Source organism: Myotis nattereri (genome assembly GCF_964212035.1).
Source record: "Myotis nattereri genome assembly, chromosome: 16".
Lineage (NCBI taxonomy): Eukaryota > Metazoa > Chordata > Mammalia > Chiroptera > Vespertilionidae > Myotis > Myotis nattereri.
The window spans coordinates 15627177-15646425 of NC_138091.1; the positions used below are offsets into that span (position 1 = coordinate 15627177).

Genomic DNA, 19249 nt, shown 5'->3' on the forward strand with positions numbered 1-19249 from the left:
GAATATTTTAGCCACCGATGGCCACGTCATTAGTCTTGGACTGTCTTGTTTGGTGTGCGCAACAGGAAGTATTTCACTTTCGAAGAACAAGAGAAATAGGTTTATCTGCATGACACTTATTAATTTGTGCAGTTATTTCAGTGTCTGGTAAGACAATGTTCAAGAAAAAAATATAAATTTTTATTAAAATGTTCTATTATTTTATGTTAACAATTACTTATTTCAGCCCTTTGTATTCAGCATGTCTCTATCAAAATAAACCTACGTTTCTATGAAAAGTGAAGCTTTTGTTTTTTTGCGGCCACATACACTTCAACCTTCCTTGGCCCGTGTTAGCCTTTGAGTTTGACAGGCTTGGCCTACACTGCTGGTAGGAATATAAAGTGGTACAACCATTTTGGACGACAGTTTTGTTGGCTATGACAAGGGTCTCAGGGTGTGGGCAGTTCTAAACGTTATTGCTAAGTGTTATTCTTGCTAAAAATTAAAATGCAGCTCAGTATTTCGCAGCTGCAACTGTAAGCAGTATGAGCTTGACAGGATCTCAACTGGGTAGAAGTATAGCTAACTGCAGAGGAGGAATCCATGTGTGACTGACTGAACGGCGTACGTAAGCAATGGCTGAACTTCCCTGAGGGGACAGAGCTTGGGATGTGCATCCCCCGCCTCCTTTACTTGCTGAAGGGAATAAAACGAAGGTGTTGCAGCGACCTCCCATTCTGTAGCTCACCCCGAGAGGCAAACCCCCTGAGTTCATTAACAAATGTGACGGCTCAGATTTGGGATTCTCCTAAAGGGACTCCCTCTCGGCCTGGTGTGGACACTTGGCCAAGTGGTCGGCAGCAGCAGCTCGTCCAGGGCGTATGCATCTGTCGCCACTGGACGGAGATTGTTTATGGGAGACTCTGCCTTGGTGCTCACCACTGGAGCAGCTGCCGGGCCTGCCTCAGCAGTGAAGTGGACAGGCCGCCTGAGCCCGCTCCGGTCGGCAGTTTGGAAAGGAGGTGAGTAGGTCAGCGCCTGTAGTCACTTTCATGAGTGTTTCTATTCCTGTTTGGGATACAGGGTTGTCAGAAAAGTCGTTTCGGGTCTGGTGCGTGCCTAGGACACCAGATTCAAGGCCTGACCGAGGTCTAACTCTGAAGGGTGAGGGAATGCCTGTGAGACCATCTAAGACATCCTCAATGGCAGTCTCTGGCCTGGCCATCTGGCCTGCAGGAGTTGGATTTTGTGTGGACATTTGGGCTTGCCTTGTTTGTCTTGATGTAAATGTGCTGGCTATGGGAAACTCAAATCCTCCAGAACTGGATCTGTTTATTTGACATAAAGAAATAAAGCACTTACATAAATTAAGAAATACAGCAAGTGGGTCAATGGTAGGAAGCTGCCTGTCCTGCCCCAGGCAGCTCCCGGCTGGGGGTCTACTGTGGATTGGGAGGCTCTGTTTTCTCCACGCAGTTCCCTCGCTTTCTCTGGTTTCAGCATTTCCCTTGACATCATTTAAATATGTTTTTATTGATATTTTTAGAGAGAGAGGTAGAGAGATAGAAGCATCAATGCGAGAGAAACATTGATCGGCTGCCTCCTGCACACTCCCTACTGGGGATCAAGCCCACAACTAGGGCATGTGTCCTGACCGGGAATCAAACCAGTGACTTCTTGGCTCATGGGTCAACACTCAACCACTGAGCAACACGGGCCAGGGCAGGATACAGAGCTTTAGATGTGAATCCCCTTCTCCTTTAGGTGCTGCAAGTAAGTAAAATTACCTTGTGACAGCATACCTTGAATAAGTTCAGCATTTCTTTCAAAGTTAAACATACACCTACCATATCACCAGTCGTTCCTCTCCTAGGTATCCACCGAAGAGACATGAAAGCATATGGCCATGCAAAACGTGCACAGAATGTTCACAGCTGCTTTATCTGTAACAGCCCCAACTAGAAATATATATATAAAAAATTCTAGAAAAAATCTAGAAAAGGCAAACTCATATAAAGTGATAGGAAGTATAATGGGGAAAAGGGGCCAGAGGTGTAGAAGGAATTACCAAGGGGCTTTTAGAAACATCTGAGGCTGATGGGTATGTTCTTTACCTTTAGTGGGGCAGTAGCACATACATATATCAAACTTATCAAAGAACACTCTTTAAATATGTGCAATTTACTGAATTTCAATTATACGCAGTAAGACTGTCTAAAATTCATCTGGAAGAATCAGAGAGAAACACACAATTTGTGATTTTATCCAGGCTTATATAGCCTTCCCTTTTGATATCCTAACAACCCTAATGGAGCCACTTGAATAATCAAATCATTAAGTGCAACAGTTGTATTGATCCTGTTACAATTTAAAAAGTGTAAGGTTATCAATGATCACCAAGTTGATTGTAACAATACTGCCATCAAATTACCAATGGCATTTGTACTGAAATGTGACAAACCCATCTAACATCTATGTATAAGTAAATAAAAATAGCAATGGGAATAGCTAAAAAAGAAGAAAGGATTAAATACTGAACCCACCAGACTTTGAAATGCACTATCCAGACAGATAGGAAAAGGCAGGAAAATAGGCAGATCAGGGAAACAAAATGGAAAATCCAGAAAACGGATCCAAGTTTATACAATACTTCAGCGTTTAAGAAGTGTGGCATCTCAAATCAGTGAGAATAATTTTCTCAATAACTGTCATTGAGCAGCTGGCTAAATATTTGATGAAAGAAATGGAAATCTTTACCTTCACACCGTATGTCACCATGCCAGACACACGAAGGGTTAAAACATGCACCTCGAGTTCTGGCAACAAAGTGGACTGAGCTCATGCAGAACTCCTACCTCTGCAAATGTCTAAAAATACTAGATGAAATGTAATTTCAAAAATACTTAATGTGTAGCAGATCTCACAAGAAAAAAAAGGAAATCCCCAGGTGTTAGAGGAAATAAGAATCTGAAAGCCAAAGTATTAAAAGAAGCACTGAGTCCACGGTGATCGTGAGGTATGATGAGTGGGGAGGGAGGGAGGGAGGGAGGGGATAAGGCAAAAGAAATGTTGGCGATTAGACCTGGAGCTAGGCCTTCATGGCTGCGGGCTTGGGTTTTAGTACCCACACACACACATAAATTGAGGCCTTGGTTCTTTCAAGGCCAGGAGTTAGAAATGAGAGCCTCATGACATGCCAGCCCCCTGTCAACAAAACAGACAAGGATTCCTGCCTTTACATAAATTCATATTCTAGCAAGTGCTAGAATGCAACAAGTGGGAGGATGGGGGAGACAGTTAATAAACATAATAAATAAGTAAATTAAATAGTAGGTTAGAAGGTGATAAATATTGTAGGAATAGAAAATAGAGCAAGATGAGGGTGATCAGAAGTGTGAAATTGGGGGTGCGTGGGAGGTGGGAGGAAGAAATGGACACAGTCAGGCACAGATAAGGAAACTGTTTTAGGATATTAAATAGGATTATCGGGGCAGGCTGCACTGAGAAATGACAGCTGATCAAAGACTTAGAGGAGCTGAGGAAGCCATGCATTCAGATATCTGGGCAGAGGCAACTACTAGTAAGAACACACTGGGGGGTGGGGGGGCAGGGAGGTTGGGGGGAGGTAGAGGCAGGGAGACCAGTTGGCAGTAATCCCGGTGGCGAGCAAGCCTGGGCCTTCTGAATGTCTCCTAAGTGAAAGGGACACTAGAAATCCTTGTCCATCGACCTAAGGAGACAGTGACACTGTCAAGTAAAGGGAGAAAAAGTCTTCCGTGGGAAAACGGAACTTAAGCCTGCCAGCGATTAGAGGCAACATGCACACTCCTCATTCGATACAGGAATTTCCAAGATAATTAATTAATGGAAAAATCAGTCCCAAGCCAATGGTAACTCTAGGATATCGGGCAAAATCACTCAACAGAAACATTTCCAGAACTAAGACCAGTGGGATTTACACAAAATCCCCAATAAAGATAAGCTCCCAGGCAAACAGTACAAAACACACAAGGAAATCATTCACTGTGAGGGAAGGTCAGAGACAGAACAAGCAGGAGGATCAATCCTCCCCCAAAAGATGCGATTATCCATCCAACTAAAAAGGAACACAGGGTAAGTTATGCTTAGAACTCTTTACCAGGGAATAATGCTGGGCAAAGCAGCCAGGTACCGAAGAGAACAAACACTACGATTTCACGTTCATATATGAAGTTCAAGGACCAGCAAAACGAAACGCTGGTGTTAGAAGTCAATATGGTGGCCACAGGGGTCGAGGGCGATCGGGAAGGGCACAGGGGGCCTTATGAAAATACTTTATCTCTGGATGACGGAGCCAGTTACACAGATGAGTGGACTAAACATGCGTGATGTGAAGAGAGAGGGCTGGCTGACATGCCGGAGGGCAAGGATGGTGTAGGCCCACGTCTTCCCAAACCCGCATGGAGGAGCTGGTGAGTGAGGGGGAGAAATTTCCAGTAGTCTTGGAGGGCAGGCCCAAGTGAGGTCCCCCAATCAGAGCCGAGCAGTCTTTGGATGGAACCCCAATGGAATGGAGGGGATGGGACATACATCATTCAAGAGGTAGAGCTGCTTCTGGCTGAGATGGGGCTGAGGGGGTGGGTCATGTAGATTGGGAAGTCCTCGGGAAGGAGGTGCGTCCACTGGGACACAGGATATCAGAGCTGAAGGGTCTTCAGGGCCCAAGCCCTCATTTTACAGAAGAGAAAAACAAAGCCCAGAAAAGTAAAGAACCTTACCCTGAGTCACCTCTGCGTCCCCGTCCCCCTACCCCCCGTTACAGTTTTCCTTGGCGGGTATGTACGGATTAAAGATAAAGGCCACCAGGAAGGGGGGCGAGAAAGCAGGCCTCCAGAGCCACGTCCCGTAGACTCTAATTCCAACCCTGCTGCTTGCTGGCTGCTTATGCCTCCTGTGTGCCTCTATTCCCTCACCGGTAAAACGGTGTCTGACATGTCCTACAAGATGTATCACCAATGCACAGGCACCTTCTACTCCAGCTGAACAGAGACTCCCCTAGGGCCCAGGGATTCCTCTTGTAGATGCATACCCAACAGAAAGGCATCCACATGTGCATCAGAAGACATGGGCAGGATGGCCACAGCAGCATCATTGTTCACAGCTAAAATCTGGAAACAACTCGAATGTCCACCATACGTGGAACAAATAAATGTATCGTGTATATCACAGATCACTATAAAGCAATGAAAACTAGTAAAACTATGACTGCCTGTGGGTGAATACCACAAATTTACTACTGAGCAAAAGAAGCCAGAATACATTCAATTTATATAAAGTTCAAAAACAGTCAATGTACAGTGGGCAGGGGGCGTGGTGACTGGAAGGGGACACAGAGCATGTTCTTTTTTTTAAAAAAAAAATGTTTTTATTGATTTTTAGAGAGGAAGAAAGGGAGAGGGAGAGAGATAGAATCATCGATGAGAGAGAAACATCCATCAGCTGCCTCCTGCATTCCCCCTACTGGGGACCAAGCCTGAAACCTGGACATGCGCCCTGACTGGGAATTGAACCCATGACCTCTTGGTGCATGGGACAGGCAGAGCCACACCGGCCGGACATGCTGGCCTGTTCTTGATGTGGGTGCTAGTTATGTAGGTGTGGTCGCATGGGGAGAAGTCTTCGAGCGGCCTGCCTATGATTCGTGTGCTTTTCTGTATGTATGTTACACTTCAATAAAAATGTTTACTTGCCGTGGCTGGCGTGCTCAGTGGTTACAGCACTGACCTGTGCACAGAGGGTCAGGGGGTTCGTACCCGGGTTGCAGGTCCAATCCCTGTCCCCAGTCGGGGTATGTGTGGGAGGCAACGAGGCAACCAATCGATGTGTCTTTCCAATTGATGCCTCTCTCCTCTCTCTCTTCCCCTCCCCCGCTCTTCCACTCTCTCTAAAAAAAAAGATCAATGGGGAAAAAATCCTCAGGTGAGAATAGGAAGGAAGGATGAAAGGAAGGAAGGATGGAAAGAAGAAAGAAGCTTACTTAATGATAATAGAACCCGCCTTACAATGCCATTATTAGGAAAGAAGTAATATCTATAAAGTGTTTAGAGCAGAGTGTGGTGATAGGAATAGCTATAGAAATGTGTGCTGACAAAGCCCAAAGCTGACAGTAAGCACCTGAAGGAGCCCCCTCCCTAGCGGAATGGAAGGGCTCCTCTCTCCCCCCATGGGCCTCATATACCAGCGTGGTCCTGAGCACAGCCCCCAGGACACTAAGCCAGGGAAGGCCCAGGGAGGCTAAGGGCCCGCGCTCACAGGCTCCCACTCCCACGGCTGGCTCCCAGGTGGCTCCCACTCCCACGGCCCTGGAGCCGGATTTGGCCCGGGTAGCCTGAAGCTGGAGATGAGCTCTCACCCATAACCCCTAACACATACATCCTGGTATTTCATACATTATTAAATAAAATACTGTGCTCTCTGCTCTTGACTTTAGAACTATTTCCTAAGGATCAGAAAAAGCTGGACTTGCTGTCCACTTTCACTGGGTCAAGTTCTTCTGTAGAGATCTTTGATTTAAAAACAAACAAACAGCCCTGACTGGTTTGGCTCAGTGGATAGAGCGTCGGCCTGCAGGCTGAAGGGTCCCCGGTTCGATTCCGGTCAAGGGCATGTACCTTGGTTTCGGGCACATCCCCAGTGGGGAGTGTGTAGGAGGCAGCTGGTTGATGTTTCTCTCTCATCGATGTTTCTAACTCTCTATCCCTCTCCCTTCCTCTCTGTAAAAAATCAATAAAATATATTTTTTTAAAAAAATAAAACACCAACAACAATAAAAATAGCTGTTGGACCCCCGTTCCAACAATAAATAGGGTGAGAACTACAGGGGAATGCCCAGGCCCTTCTTCCCTAGCATTTCTGGGTATCAGGATGGCAAATCTGCCAAAAAATGTGGCTTAAGGAGGATTGATTTCTGTGGATTGGAGTGAGAAGCAATTTCCTCCCCCGTGGCAGCTGGGAAGGCCACGCACTTTCTCACCGTACACTCTCCCGGGTCTGAGCCAGGCGGGGAGGCTGGGCTGGGGCTGGGAAAAAAGAGCTGGCTGAGATCAACCTGCCCACCTCTGAGGCCTGGCTTCGGGCAGAGGAAACAAGTTGGCCGCAGGACTCTGAGCAGGGGGGCTGGTGTCCAACAGCCCGGCCCTGGGGCGCCCGACCCGAAGGTACTTTCATGTTTCGGATGCCAAATTCTGTATCTGTAAACACAATGTGTTTCCTTTTTCATGCTGGGGCTGGGGCTCTTATTGTTCAGCACTTTCTGCGCGGCCCTCATGTAAGCAGAGCGCGGGGCGAAGTGGCCTGCGCGGAGTCCTCCTTGCTCAAGGCCACAGAGACGGGGTTTGGGGTCAAGGGCCCGACTTCTGAGGTGGGAAGATTACACCCCAACCTGGGCAGGGCTCCGCAAGCCTCATGCAGGGGAGGGGCATGCGGGCTGGCCTGTGATTTCCTCCACATGGTGGGGCCCTGGTGAGCTTGTCTCAGAACGCAGGCGCCCTGGAGCAATCCTGCCCCCCACCTCCCCGCCTGGCACCCACAGAGCTGCACCCCCAGGAAGACGGCCCTTTTTAGGGAACCGTGGTCTCTAGACAGGACGGGAGCAAACAGAAACACCAGGACAGGGCAAAAGCAGGAGAAATACGTGAAACTCCAGTTCTCCCAGGACCCAGGAGCCAAATCGGACACCCGCCTCCCCCGTGTCCCAGGCATTTGGCAAATCTCCCCACTGTGGGGACCCGCCCTTGTTGCCTATTAGTACAACTTCCCAGGTATCCCACCTGCGGGGAGGGCATCCCCTTCTCACTGCCTTACATTCATTCCAGAGCCAACGGACCAGCTGACCACTGGCCGCTCCAGAAACATCCACTTACAAGTACTTCCTCGTCTGCAGCTGGGGCAACGGGGAATGACTTCTGAGGCTGACAACGGCACCTGGTTTTCATCTCTGAGGCTGATTCTGCATAAGCAGTAATGGCTGCCTAGGGTATTATCTTGAGAAGGATTCCCATACCCTCAGGCCATTTCTGGACTTGGGAGAAAAGACGGCTGTGATGGGTTAGCAACATCTGCCTTGGTCCCCGAGTTGGGGAGCGGGGGTGTACTTGCTATGTACTCCCCACGCCACTCCCAACACTGGCATCGGCAACAGGCAGGCAGGAAGTGTCCATCAGTTTGCATACATTTCTTTTTGTTGTTTTTTTAAATATGTTTTTATTGATTTTAGAAAGCAAGGAAGGGAGAGAGAGAGAGAGAGAGAGAGAGAAAGAGAAACATCAATCAGCTGCTTCCTACTGGGGACTGAGCCTGCAACCTGGGCATGTGCCCTGACCCAGCATCATACTGGTGACATGTTGGTGCGCCACACTGGCCAGGGCTTACTTTGGGATCTCAAATATGGGACACAGCGCAACATAGAGGATAGGCCCCCGGAAACTAAAAGATGCCTCATTTCCTTGCTACCTAGGACTCAGTTATTCAGATCCAGCCCCTTCGAACATCCCTGTGGTCTTACAGATTATCTAACTTAGGTGTGGAGCCTCTGGAACCTGAACAAATTGGACATGACAACCAATAATCTCTCATCTGTAGGCAGAACAGGACTGGGGAAGAGGAGGGAGGAATATAGCAATAGCCCCCACTAGGAGGGGTCATGGATGGGTCCCCAAGTAAAACCCAGCCATCTGAAGAGGGCCACCACCTCACCCGGGCTACTCTCGAATCGAATCGTCCTCAGAGACAGATTCCCGCATCTCCTTCCGGGCACTGGCTGAGTTGGGAAGATTCACTAGTTACAATGGATGTACTGTAATGAGCCCTGGTGTTTGTTACTTTCTACCTTTCCAGGTTCTCACCCAACACATTTTCTTTGATCCCTGGAAAGCCACCCCTTGAAACGCCCGGAAGCCCACCATAGGGACAGAGACACCGTTCTTCCGGGTCTTCCTCACCTGCGTCGACGCACCGCAGCATGAATTCACTTCAACTTAACTGTAGCCACTACGCGACTCCCAGCGGCAGGAGGATCAGCGATCTCTGGGGACGACCCCAACACAGGAAAAGGCAGAGCACACTTCTCCACTCCTTGGCAGTTGTCCCGCACACCTGTCCCCTCAGATGTACCTTCCCTGTCCTCTGAGTGCCAGCCGGCGCCTCTGATGATTGAAATGCCCATCGCAGAGGAGGCCAGGGCAGGCACTGCCGCGCTAGAAGGGAAAGGCTCAGAGGAGAGGCACTTCCGTCTCATCCATCTCAGGACCACAGGCCCATCCCTCCGTCAGAGGGTAGAACTGGCACAAAATAATGTAGCCAGGGCTGAGCACATACCCAGCGCAGGTGTCCGGGCGGCTGGGGATGGAAAGGGAGCATTATCTCTAAGGCAAAAGACTGACAACTGAAATAGGTCCCTGCCTTCTGACCCGGTGGAGGGTGCGTGTTGGGGGGGTGGGGGGGGAGAATTCGCATAAATTATACAACGTCTCCAAGGCAGAGTAAGATTCAATTCTGCGTTTACAATGGAGATGCCCTTTAGAAATAAGAATATGGGGCTGCCATACTGAACTCACTGCGTTGTGCCCCACAAGTCAAACCCCAGGACAGCGGTCAGCACAATGGCCAAGAGACCTGTGTCCTGAGGACGGTCCCCGGCAGCTCACTTATCTCGGGCGGGATCCACAAACGCTGTTCCTTGGAGCTGATGACAACGATCGGCCTTCCAAGCAAGCCCGGCTCCTGCCCCCGCTCTGCGTGTGCCACGCTGTCGCTGAATGAGCCAGCATGTGCCCTGCACGCCTGTCCACACTTAGTTCAGTTTGTGTCAAAACTGCCCGTGGGTGGCAGGGGCATCTGTTTGGGAAAAGCTTCCACTCCTGGTGGGAACCTGACGCACCGGAACAAAGCCCATATAACGCCCCTGGTCCGGTGCCGGGCATTCATAGGGGGTTTGTGGGCTGTTTCCAGGAGGCAACCTGACAACCACCGCGAACTGACATTCTACACCCTGCCGTTGCCCAGCCGCCCCACGCTGTGCCACACCTTCCCAGGCCGCGGAGACCACAAGCGCTGATGTGCATCTTTCCGGACCACGGGCCAATGCTGTGGGCCACTCTGCAAGCGTTAGGCTTAGATCCTGAGCGGTTGGTTCCTAAGCCCTCCTGCACCGCCGGTCTCCCGCCAATTTAAGGCCCTGCAGAAACCCCTGGGACGATGGCCACTTCTAAAAGGAAGAAAGAAACCCTGCCCCACGAACTAGCCACACTCGTGCGCGGACAGATAAGGCTGTTTTCTAATCCAGTTCCCCGGAGAGCCATTTATTTCGGTGAGGCCAGTGTGCACAGCAGAAACTATAGAAGCCATCAAGATAACACGAATACCAACCAACCCAGTGGACTTTTGAAGTGTAAACATAAAAGTCTATTAAGAATACAATGTTGGTTTAATCCCAAGACAAAAAATCGACTTAATGAAAAGCACAACTCATCTCAAGAAGGAAATATCGATACCAGCTGTGAGCACAAAATGAGGGGATTCCTTCCAGGGAACATTTGAATTTCAACCCACTGCCTTTCCAATATTTTCTCTGGACATAAAGTCTCAAATACTTTTCCGAGGATCTCATTTTTCTACAGGAGGAGGAGGTCAGAGAGAAGTCTGGGCAGGGCCAAAGGAGAGCTTGGCAGAGCCTGGAAATGCAGAGACCCGCCCCACGAGGATACCCTGTCCCAAAGCTGTCTCCCTGCCCACCAGGAACTGAGGACCCAGCAAGACCCTCACTCCAGCTCTAGCGGCCCACAGAGATGGATGACAGGCCTGTGCTGCTGACACACAGGCGCTGCACCGACCAGCACCGCGCTGGGGACCAGGATATGCCACTGCACTCCTCTCTTAGCAGCACGTCTTAGCCACTGCCTCGATTTTTTTTTTTTTTTCCTCAATATGTCCCGGAGAAGCAAAGGGAATCCGAACATTAGGGAGAAAGGAGAAGGCCTTATTAAAGAGGATTTTCTGATTATGAGCTCTGTTCCAGCATCTTTGAGAGAGATCACAGGCCCTGGAATCAAGACAGACGTGGCCATCAGCAACACCTGTGGACGCTGAACACCCACAAGGAAGTATTTAAACCCTCTTCACTCACATTCCTCACCCCAGCGCCCGCTCGGCCTGATGGCTAAAATAAAGGACAGCTTCTTGTATATAATTTCCTATTAAGCATGAATAAACACCATAAATATAATGATAACATTACATAATATAACACGAGAACCGCGTGCAGTTCTAGCAAGAAAAGTTGTGCCAACTTTTCTCCTGTATGTGGATGTGTGCCTGCCACTGCCCCACCATCCATCCAATCACCCATTCTATGGGGAGGCAGCACCAAGGATGCTTTAAAAGCATAAATATCAGACTGGAGTTTCACCTCCACCATCTACTGGGTATATGTAGTACTAACAGCTGGTAGTCTTTGGGTAAAACGTTTAATGTCTCTTGGTTGTGGTTTCCTCACCTGTGAAATGAAAACAATTAATAGTGCCTTTTATTAGCATAGTCACAATGATAAAATGATTCAATTAATGACTGCCGGGCAAAAAAAAATAAGCCCTCAAGAGTTAATCATCACAATGACAGTAATTATAATAACTACTCTGACTAAGAAACCATTCGCTGATCTACAGCTATGTGCCAGACTCTGGACCAGGCAGCAAATAACGTTAGCCTTCTGATTTTGCAAGCGTCTTTAGCAGGGCACTGGATTTCTCACGGCAACGCCACCAAGACAGCCTTCCCTCTCGTGCGGAGGATGATGGTAGGCCCAAACACTGGAGCCATTTACGGCATGAAAAACTCCCTCCCAAAACCATGTTTAAACAATTATGAGCATTATGTTGCAGGTACCCATGACCAGCGGAGGCCAGCCCAGCACGGTGCTCATCTTGCAAAGATGTCTTTTGTGTGGGTTTTGGGTTTCAGCTGGGCAATGCAAAACCAGAGAGTGAGTCGAAAAACGAGTTTTCACAAGCTCACCCTGTCACAAGCCAGGCAGGGGTTCCTGCTGACATCCCCACAGCAAGATTAAACAGCATGCTTAGTCAGGCACTAAATACTAACACAGCTCCGACGTCAGGGGGACACTGATTAAAACTGATGTCAATAATTTATGAAACACAATATGGTCTTCAGATGCTCTTTTGAAAAAAAAAAAATAGGAGTGGGGGAAAAAAGGGCCTAGCAACCCAGGTGGTTTAAAACTGTTCCCTTGAATGTACACCGCCCCCCCCCCCCACCACCATGCATGGATGCTTCTTTACACCATGAATGCAAATGCACATGTGTGTAAAAGCATGTGAACACTGCTGATACATACGGGCGGAAGAAAGTCTTTAGTTATTCCACTGAGAGCTGTCGAGGCTGTAACATTATACATAGTCCTGTCTTTCATATTGTTTCGAGGGTGTGTGTTTTTCCGGAAGTAACCCAAAATGGCATTCAAAATAAAATTGAGTTTTACCAAAGTTCACATTTATTCCATAGAGAACTCAACCTTGAAACAATGTGGCAAAGACAGAATAGCACGGGGACAATGCTTCGTGTTTATCAAGACTGATTTGGGGAATGAAAAATAGATATACTTCTTCAATTTGCCCTAGTTGTAAATAATCTGGGAGCTTGAATTTAGGTCAACAGTGTGAAATTCGCAAGATGGGATTATGTTGGAGAGAGAGGGAAAAAAAGGATCTGAGCCGCTGATAGCACAAAAGTTAGTGTTCGAAGGATTTATTAAGGCTTTTTCCTAGCACAGTGCCCTGTAGTGTCTCAGATCACCTGTCAAATACTAATTCATTCACATCTCTCCGCTACGGGGCCTTTTCATAAAAAGCTCGACCTTTCATTGTAAATCACTTTTAAATTGTCTTTGCTGGCTTTCTCTCTCACAGAAGGATGGAAAAATCACTAAGACTTCAATTAAGACTTTATGGGAACTTCAACCTGACTTTCCTGTCTGTATCTACAAGATATCAGAATGTCTATTCAAAAAGGAAACCATAAGTAACTTTAAGATAGTTGAATAGGCTTTGCTTTTGTAAGGTAACTGAACAACTGGCAAAATTTAAAGATACGTTAACTGCTGAGAATTAAAATAACTTCAGTAAAAAAAAAAAAAAACAGAAAATACTGTTAGCTGATTATTTGTCATGTAGATCATGTGCTTATTAGGCCTAATTAAACTTTTTGAGCAAAAAGACTTACTAATTACATTAGTTAATATGTTGATTGCTCCATTTAGCTTAAAAAAACTGTCAATCCAATTTGTGCATAGTTAGTGCTGTAGTCAAAAGACAAAATCCTAAACTACAGAGGTTATTTCAAGTGCAGGACTATTGTTACAGCAAATGTGGGTTATGTCTCCACATCCCAAGTGACACGGAGAGGGAGGGGTGGCTCATGAATCTGAACAAATCTACACCGAGAACAAATCTTCAAACCAGTCAAATGTTACCACAACATCCAGCTTATTTGCCTCAATGCATTCACTTGCATTTGTCCAATTAGACCCCGCTGGTGACAATTCAAAGGTATCTTTCATATGCACATACAAACTAAAACTGATAGCAAAACCCTGGGAGGCCCTTGGAATGTCAATACAGGGCTTTTCCGCACAAAAGGAAGAAAAGAAAAGAGGAAAGGGGAAGAGGGGGGAAGAGATGGGAAAAACCAATATTTCTGAAGAACTTGAGCAGATCAAAGGAATTTCATTCTCAAAGACCACGAATGCCCGGGTATAAGTATCTCACTGCAGAATCCTGAAAAGACTCTTCAAACAGGCAACCCGGTTCCATCTCTTAAAGGAGAGGGGAGAACAATTAGGTCTGCAAAATCCGACACAGTGAGTGCAAAAATGGAGGGCCCACCATGCAACAGGAGGCCCAGCCCTTGCAGACCAGGAGGCCTTCCCGGGCCTCCGTGCCCACCCAGCGCTCCGAGACATGCATGTTTTCCACTGGATGGCTCCGAAGGCTGCATCCGCAGTCATGAGGCACAAACTATTCGACAACAACATGACACAATTAATCAGAACCAGACCTCAAAACGTGTGTGCGTGGGGACCAGCAAACTGCAATGTGCTTCAGAGGGCGAAGCCACTGAGGAGACTCACACTGGCTGTTTGGGGATGGGGGCGGGGGGGGGGGTGCGAAGGAAAAATCTATACTGTTCACAAAAGATGCACACCAAATGGCACTTTACACACTAAGTAATTTTCCTTAAAATGAAATGAAATTTACATCTCATACTGGAAGAGTAATGTCTTACTACCTGCCCCCTCCTCCCACCGCCCCCAGAAACTGGACCCTGAGTTTCTATAGCAGGAAAGTTGCACAATTCAGAAATAGAATGTACCCCCTTAGTCTCATTTCTAACAAAATCTATTCACCAGTGCCGGTTTTGTCAGTTTTCTCTTTCAGGAACAGAAACCCCACTAAAAAGTGCGAATCTGGATCCTTAGTTAATTCAAAACTATTTAATTTCACCCAATCCTGACACTAACAAATCTGTTATGTTCATTTTTTGAACCCAGAATTGAATTGGTTTAAAATAATTAATGAACTCTCCTTTGTAATCTGTGGATAGTAATTAATTTAAACCACAGCATTATTTTGCTAACACAAACACGCTGTCCAAAAGGAAAAAAAAAAAAATTGAACTATAAAAAGGCGCAGGAATGATTGATATTCGTCGGGTACTGAACTGGCCCCAAACTGCAAATCCCTTTGCCATCTCCCAAGGGGTGTATGGCTGTGGGGCTGGAACACCCAGGGAACCCGGCCGGGATCCCCCATTGCGCCCAGTTTCAGCCCTAAGGGGGATCCTGCCGAGCCGAGCTTAAAGCAACGTATGTTTGCATGTGGATCCCAGGTTAGAGGGACCAGTCGGCATATTTTCTGCAAAACCCTCTCTCACCCTCGCAACATTTCTCGTGCTTCTTGGCTTTGCAGAGTGCACTGGTCGCCAACCCGAGAGTCCACGGCCAGCGCCATGGGAGCGCGTGGTCCTGAGGTCCGCCCTCCCGGGTCCACTACCTCCCGGAACGCACCTCCCACCGTTCCCGCGGCACAACCGCGGCGGATGATCCTCGGGGCAGCCGCGGCCCGCGCTCCAGGGTGCGAGGCCCCCAGAACAGCCGCCCGCTTCCCCGCCCGCCGCCCGCACCCTCCGCGGCGCTCCACTCACCCACGCACTCGTTGGCCTCGCGGGCGGTGGCGCGTTGCCAGGGCCGATCGTAGTGGAAGGGCTTGCAGCGGTCGCACTCGGGACCCGCCGTGTTGTGCCTGCAGTCGCACACCAGGCTGTCGTCGCGGTCGCGCACGCAGCGGGCCGCGTGTCCGTTGCACTTGCAGCGGCCGCCCACCTGCAGGTCGGACACCGCGTAGAAGTAGGAGTCCCGCGCCAGCTCCGAGTCGTCCTCGTTCTCGTCGCCGAACGTGTGCAGGCGGCTAAAAGCCACTCGGATGTCGGTGGCCGTGACCCAGTCCTGCAGCACCGGCGAGTTGTCGAAGTCGTGCGCCGAGGGCCGCCCGTCCAGCGTGCTGAAGGCGATGAGGCCGCCGGAGAGCGGGCGCATGTCCGTGTGCGAGTCCGTGCAGACGGCCTCCTGCTCGTTCTGCTTGGTGATGGGCGCGCGGTGCGGCCGGTTGTACATCTTGCGGCACTGCGTGGAGTAGTACTGGAAGGGCACCCACGTGCGCCCGTAGTCCATGGACTTGTAGATGGCCATGGACTCGGGCCGTGGCGAGCAGAACTGGAGGCTCACGTAAGTCACCTCGAACTTCTTGCCCAGCGACAGCGTGAGCGTGACGTTGTGCGGGAACTGCAGGTAGTTCTCGGACTGCCAGCACGTCAGGTTGTGCGGGTTGTTGAGGTCGGTGAGGAAGGCGGGCGGGTGCGCCTTCTTGGGATCCGACGCGTTGCAGAGGTGGCAGGAGCGCAGCCGCTCTTCGCCGCGCTCGCTCACCACGCAGTAGCGCGCCGGGGGCCGGCCGCAGGTGCTGGACACGCGCACGTCCTTGCCGAAGGCCGCGTTGACAAAGTCAGGGATGCAGCGGCGGGGGTGGCCGTTCTCGTCCGAGCAGGGGTCGGGCTGCGCCGCCTGGCCCGCGAACATGCTGAGCCCGGGCCCGCCGCGCACCGCGCCCACCAGGCACGCCACGGTCGCCAGCGCCGCCAGCGCCTCCCACACGGCGCGCATCATGCTGCGTCCAGCTTGCCCCGACCCCGCCGCGCCGAGGAGTGGGTCCGCCCGCCGCAGAAGGCGCCTGCGGAGAGAGGGGAGCTGCGCTCAGCCAGCCCGCCCGCGCCCTCTACCCACCGCGGGGCCAAGAGCCGAGGTGCGGGCGAACGCCCGGCTTCCCCAGCGCCAGCCCCGCGGCCGACTGCCGGCCTCGCAGAGGGAGGCGAGTCCGGGGCCCCCAAGCCAGCATCGCCCGCGCTTCTCCCCGGCCCGGCGGCGAAGCGGGGCCGCGGGCGAAAGCTAGGCTTCCCAGCCACCGCCTCCACGCCGCCCGAGGGGCATGCCCGCGCCCGCCTGCCCGCTCGCAGCCAGCCCGTCTTGCACCCCAAGTCTCGGGCGCAGGAGAGCGCGGGGGGCCTCAACCCCTCACGACCCGCGCCCCTTCCTCCCGCAGCCTGGGGTCCCGCTCCGCTGCCCCAGATCGCGTCCCCGCCGGAGACTCCGCATTCGGGACTTTACCTCTGGAAAGGGCAAAAGAGAAAGAAAAGTTTGCGGGGCACTGGCCGGGGAGCCCGCACGCCGGACAGCGGGAGGCTCTCCCTCGCCGCTAGCAGACGCGTCCTGCCTCAGCGCGGGCTTGCCAGCTCCATGCCCGGCGCGGCCGCCGCTACCCAGCCCCGGCCCCGGCCCGGCCGCTGCTGCCGCCGCCGCCGCTCTCGCCCGAGTGACGACGCGGCCGCCGGTCTCCCGCCGCGGTCGGAGTGCCGCCCAGCCCGCGCCCGGGGCGCACACACACTCACGCTGGCTGGCGCGGACTCGCACACACGCACGCACGCCTCCGAGGGCTCCGCGGCGGCCGCCACTCGCGCCGGGAGTGGGGGGCGGAGGGGAGCGCGGGGGCGGGGGGCGGGGCCGCCGGGCGGGGCGCCGGCCAATAACGTCGGCGAGCAGCCGCCCGCTCGGGAGCCAAGTTTTCACCCCGGGAAAGAAGAAAGTTCAAGGGAAGCGGCCTGGGACGCGGACAGAGCGAGGGCGCCCGCGGGTGGGAACCCGGGAGCCCGAGAAAGAAAAGCAGAGACAAAGAGAAAGCTAGGAGAGCGCCCGGGGAAACCCCGGAGAGGAGGCCGGGCCCGCGCGCACCCCGCGGAGGGAGGAGGGGCCGGCGGGGACGGGGACTGTCAGCCCCGCTCCGGCCCGCGCTGCCCCGGGAGCCTCGCAGGTTTCCGCCAGCCCCTCTCCCCGGGAGCGCGCAGGCGGGGGTGGGGGAGGGGGCGGGCTTCTCCCTCCAGGTCCCATCCCAACACATCTGTGTTTGTTTTCTTTGCTGCGCCGAGGTCGGGCCTGCCTCTAACCCAGCCTTGTGGCCATGGTGGCACCGCGTACAGCTCCGCGCCCCTGTCGGCAAACAGCCTGGGGTCATGAGGAAGGGGAGGATGTAACCTCTGCCTGCTCACTCCCCTTGCCCGAAGCCCATGGGGTCTGGCGGGAGGGGCTGCTCCTGTGCACCAGTCCCCCCCCCCCCGCCACTCCCCCCCAACACACCCCCCACACACACACACTTCCTCCCACGGACACACAGTTGTCACTGTGAGGTTGGGCCTATCTGGCAGGCACGTGGCTTCTTTCATGCCCGGGGAACCTAGGTGGGCAGTAGACTGAAGGGGAAAGAAGCAGGACAGCACCTGGGCACTGGCCAGCGCCCCTCTAGCCAGGTCTGCAGAGCCTCAGGCTGGGGGAAGCCAGCCTTCCCAGGTCCCCTGAGGCAGGCTGATAGGACTTCTTCCTGGCTCAGGTCTTGAAGGGTGCCATACCCTATACTCTCTCATGGGAGCCCACAACAGCTTTACAAAGCAGGCATTAATTCCTTTTTGCAAATGAAGACATTGAGGTCTCTCTCGGGAGGTGAAGAGACTTGCCCAGCTCTCCCAACTGGTAAACATCAAATCCTTCCTCTCCTCACATTTGTCAAGCGGATATTCCCACCCAGTTGCAGTCTCAGGGGCATTCTCCGGGCCTCCCAGCCTCTCCTTACCTCATGCTCTACCTTAACGGAAGGACTGAGGACAGTGACAGTCTCCTTTGACCGTCTTGCCGCAGCCACCAAGAGCTGTGGGGAAAGAATGCACGGGCTGGGAGTTTGGGACAACATTTCTGTTGCTTCATGTCACTAGTAACAGATCTGGATTGAAAGCCCAGGGTCCTGGTTCTGGCCTAACAGCTGACTTGCTCATTAGCTCCATTAAGGGCCTCATTTTGTCTTCTTGGCATTTTCATAAACTCCGAGACTCTAAGAAGGGGCTTCAGGGCTCGCCTGGCCCAGCTCAGTCTCGGAAGAACCGCTTTCCTGGAGAGACAGCCCCCCAAGCCAGCTCTTCCAGGCCTGGGATTTCACCCAGCCCGAGGAGTGACGTCCGTTCCTTGGCAGGACAGCCTGGGCCCATCCTCTTTCTGGGGTCACACATTAGCTTTGCCTTCTTGTGCCACTACCACTGTGCCCTGGTTACTTACAGCCTGACCTTATGGCTGAGAGGATTTCAGGTAACTTACAGGAGGACTTCAAACATGGCAAAATCGCGTAAATCCGAAAGTGAGCAGAAAGGAGATAAAGGAGGTGTTCCACCATTGTGGACTGTGACATTCCAAAGGCATGAGAGGCAGCATAGCGGTGAGGAGCCAGTGTGCCGCTGGCAAGTCTGGCAACTTTCTGTGACTTACTTTTCTCACTTTCAAAAGGGGTACAACCTTATCTACCTCATAGAGGTGCGAGCATCAGATGAGTTAACATATGAATATCATGGCTTATAATATGTATGCATAGTGTACTTACATAATCTACATGGATATACTTCCACATACGTGTATATGTAAATATACATAAAACCAGGCACATCGTAAGTAAGTGGATGTGGGAATGTTAGTTCTTACTATTAAGTTGCTAGATCTTTATGGAAATTTAAAACTAATAAGCAAATTTAAAAAATTATAAAATGAAAAAAAGCAAATTACAAAACACTGAAG

At 51.2% G+C, this 19249-nt stretch overlaps 1 protein-coding gene across 1 annotated transcript in view; it reads right to left on the minus strand.

The window, feature by feature from the left end:
• Positions 1–16267, minus strand: part of NTN1 (netrin 1) — a 171799-nt gene extending 155532 nt beyond the window's left edge. The window contains exon 1 of the mRNA XM_081109001.1: positions 15235–16267. Coding sequence (XP_080965127.1) covers positions 15235–16252 — 1018 coding nt within the window. The 5' untranslated portion in view covers positions 16253–16267. The remainder of the gene's footprint in view (positions 1–15234) is intronic.
• Between the last annotated feature and the right edge of the window lie 2982 nt (positions 16268–19249).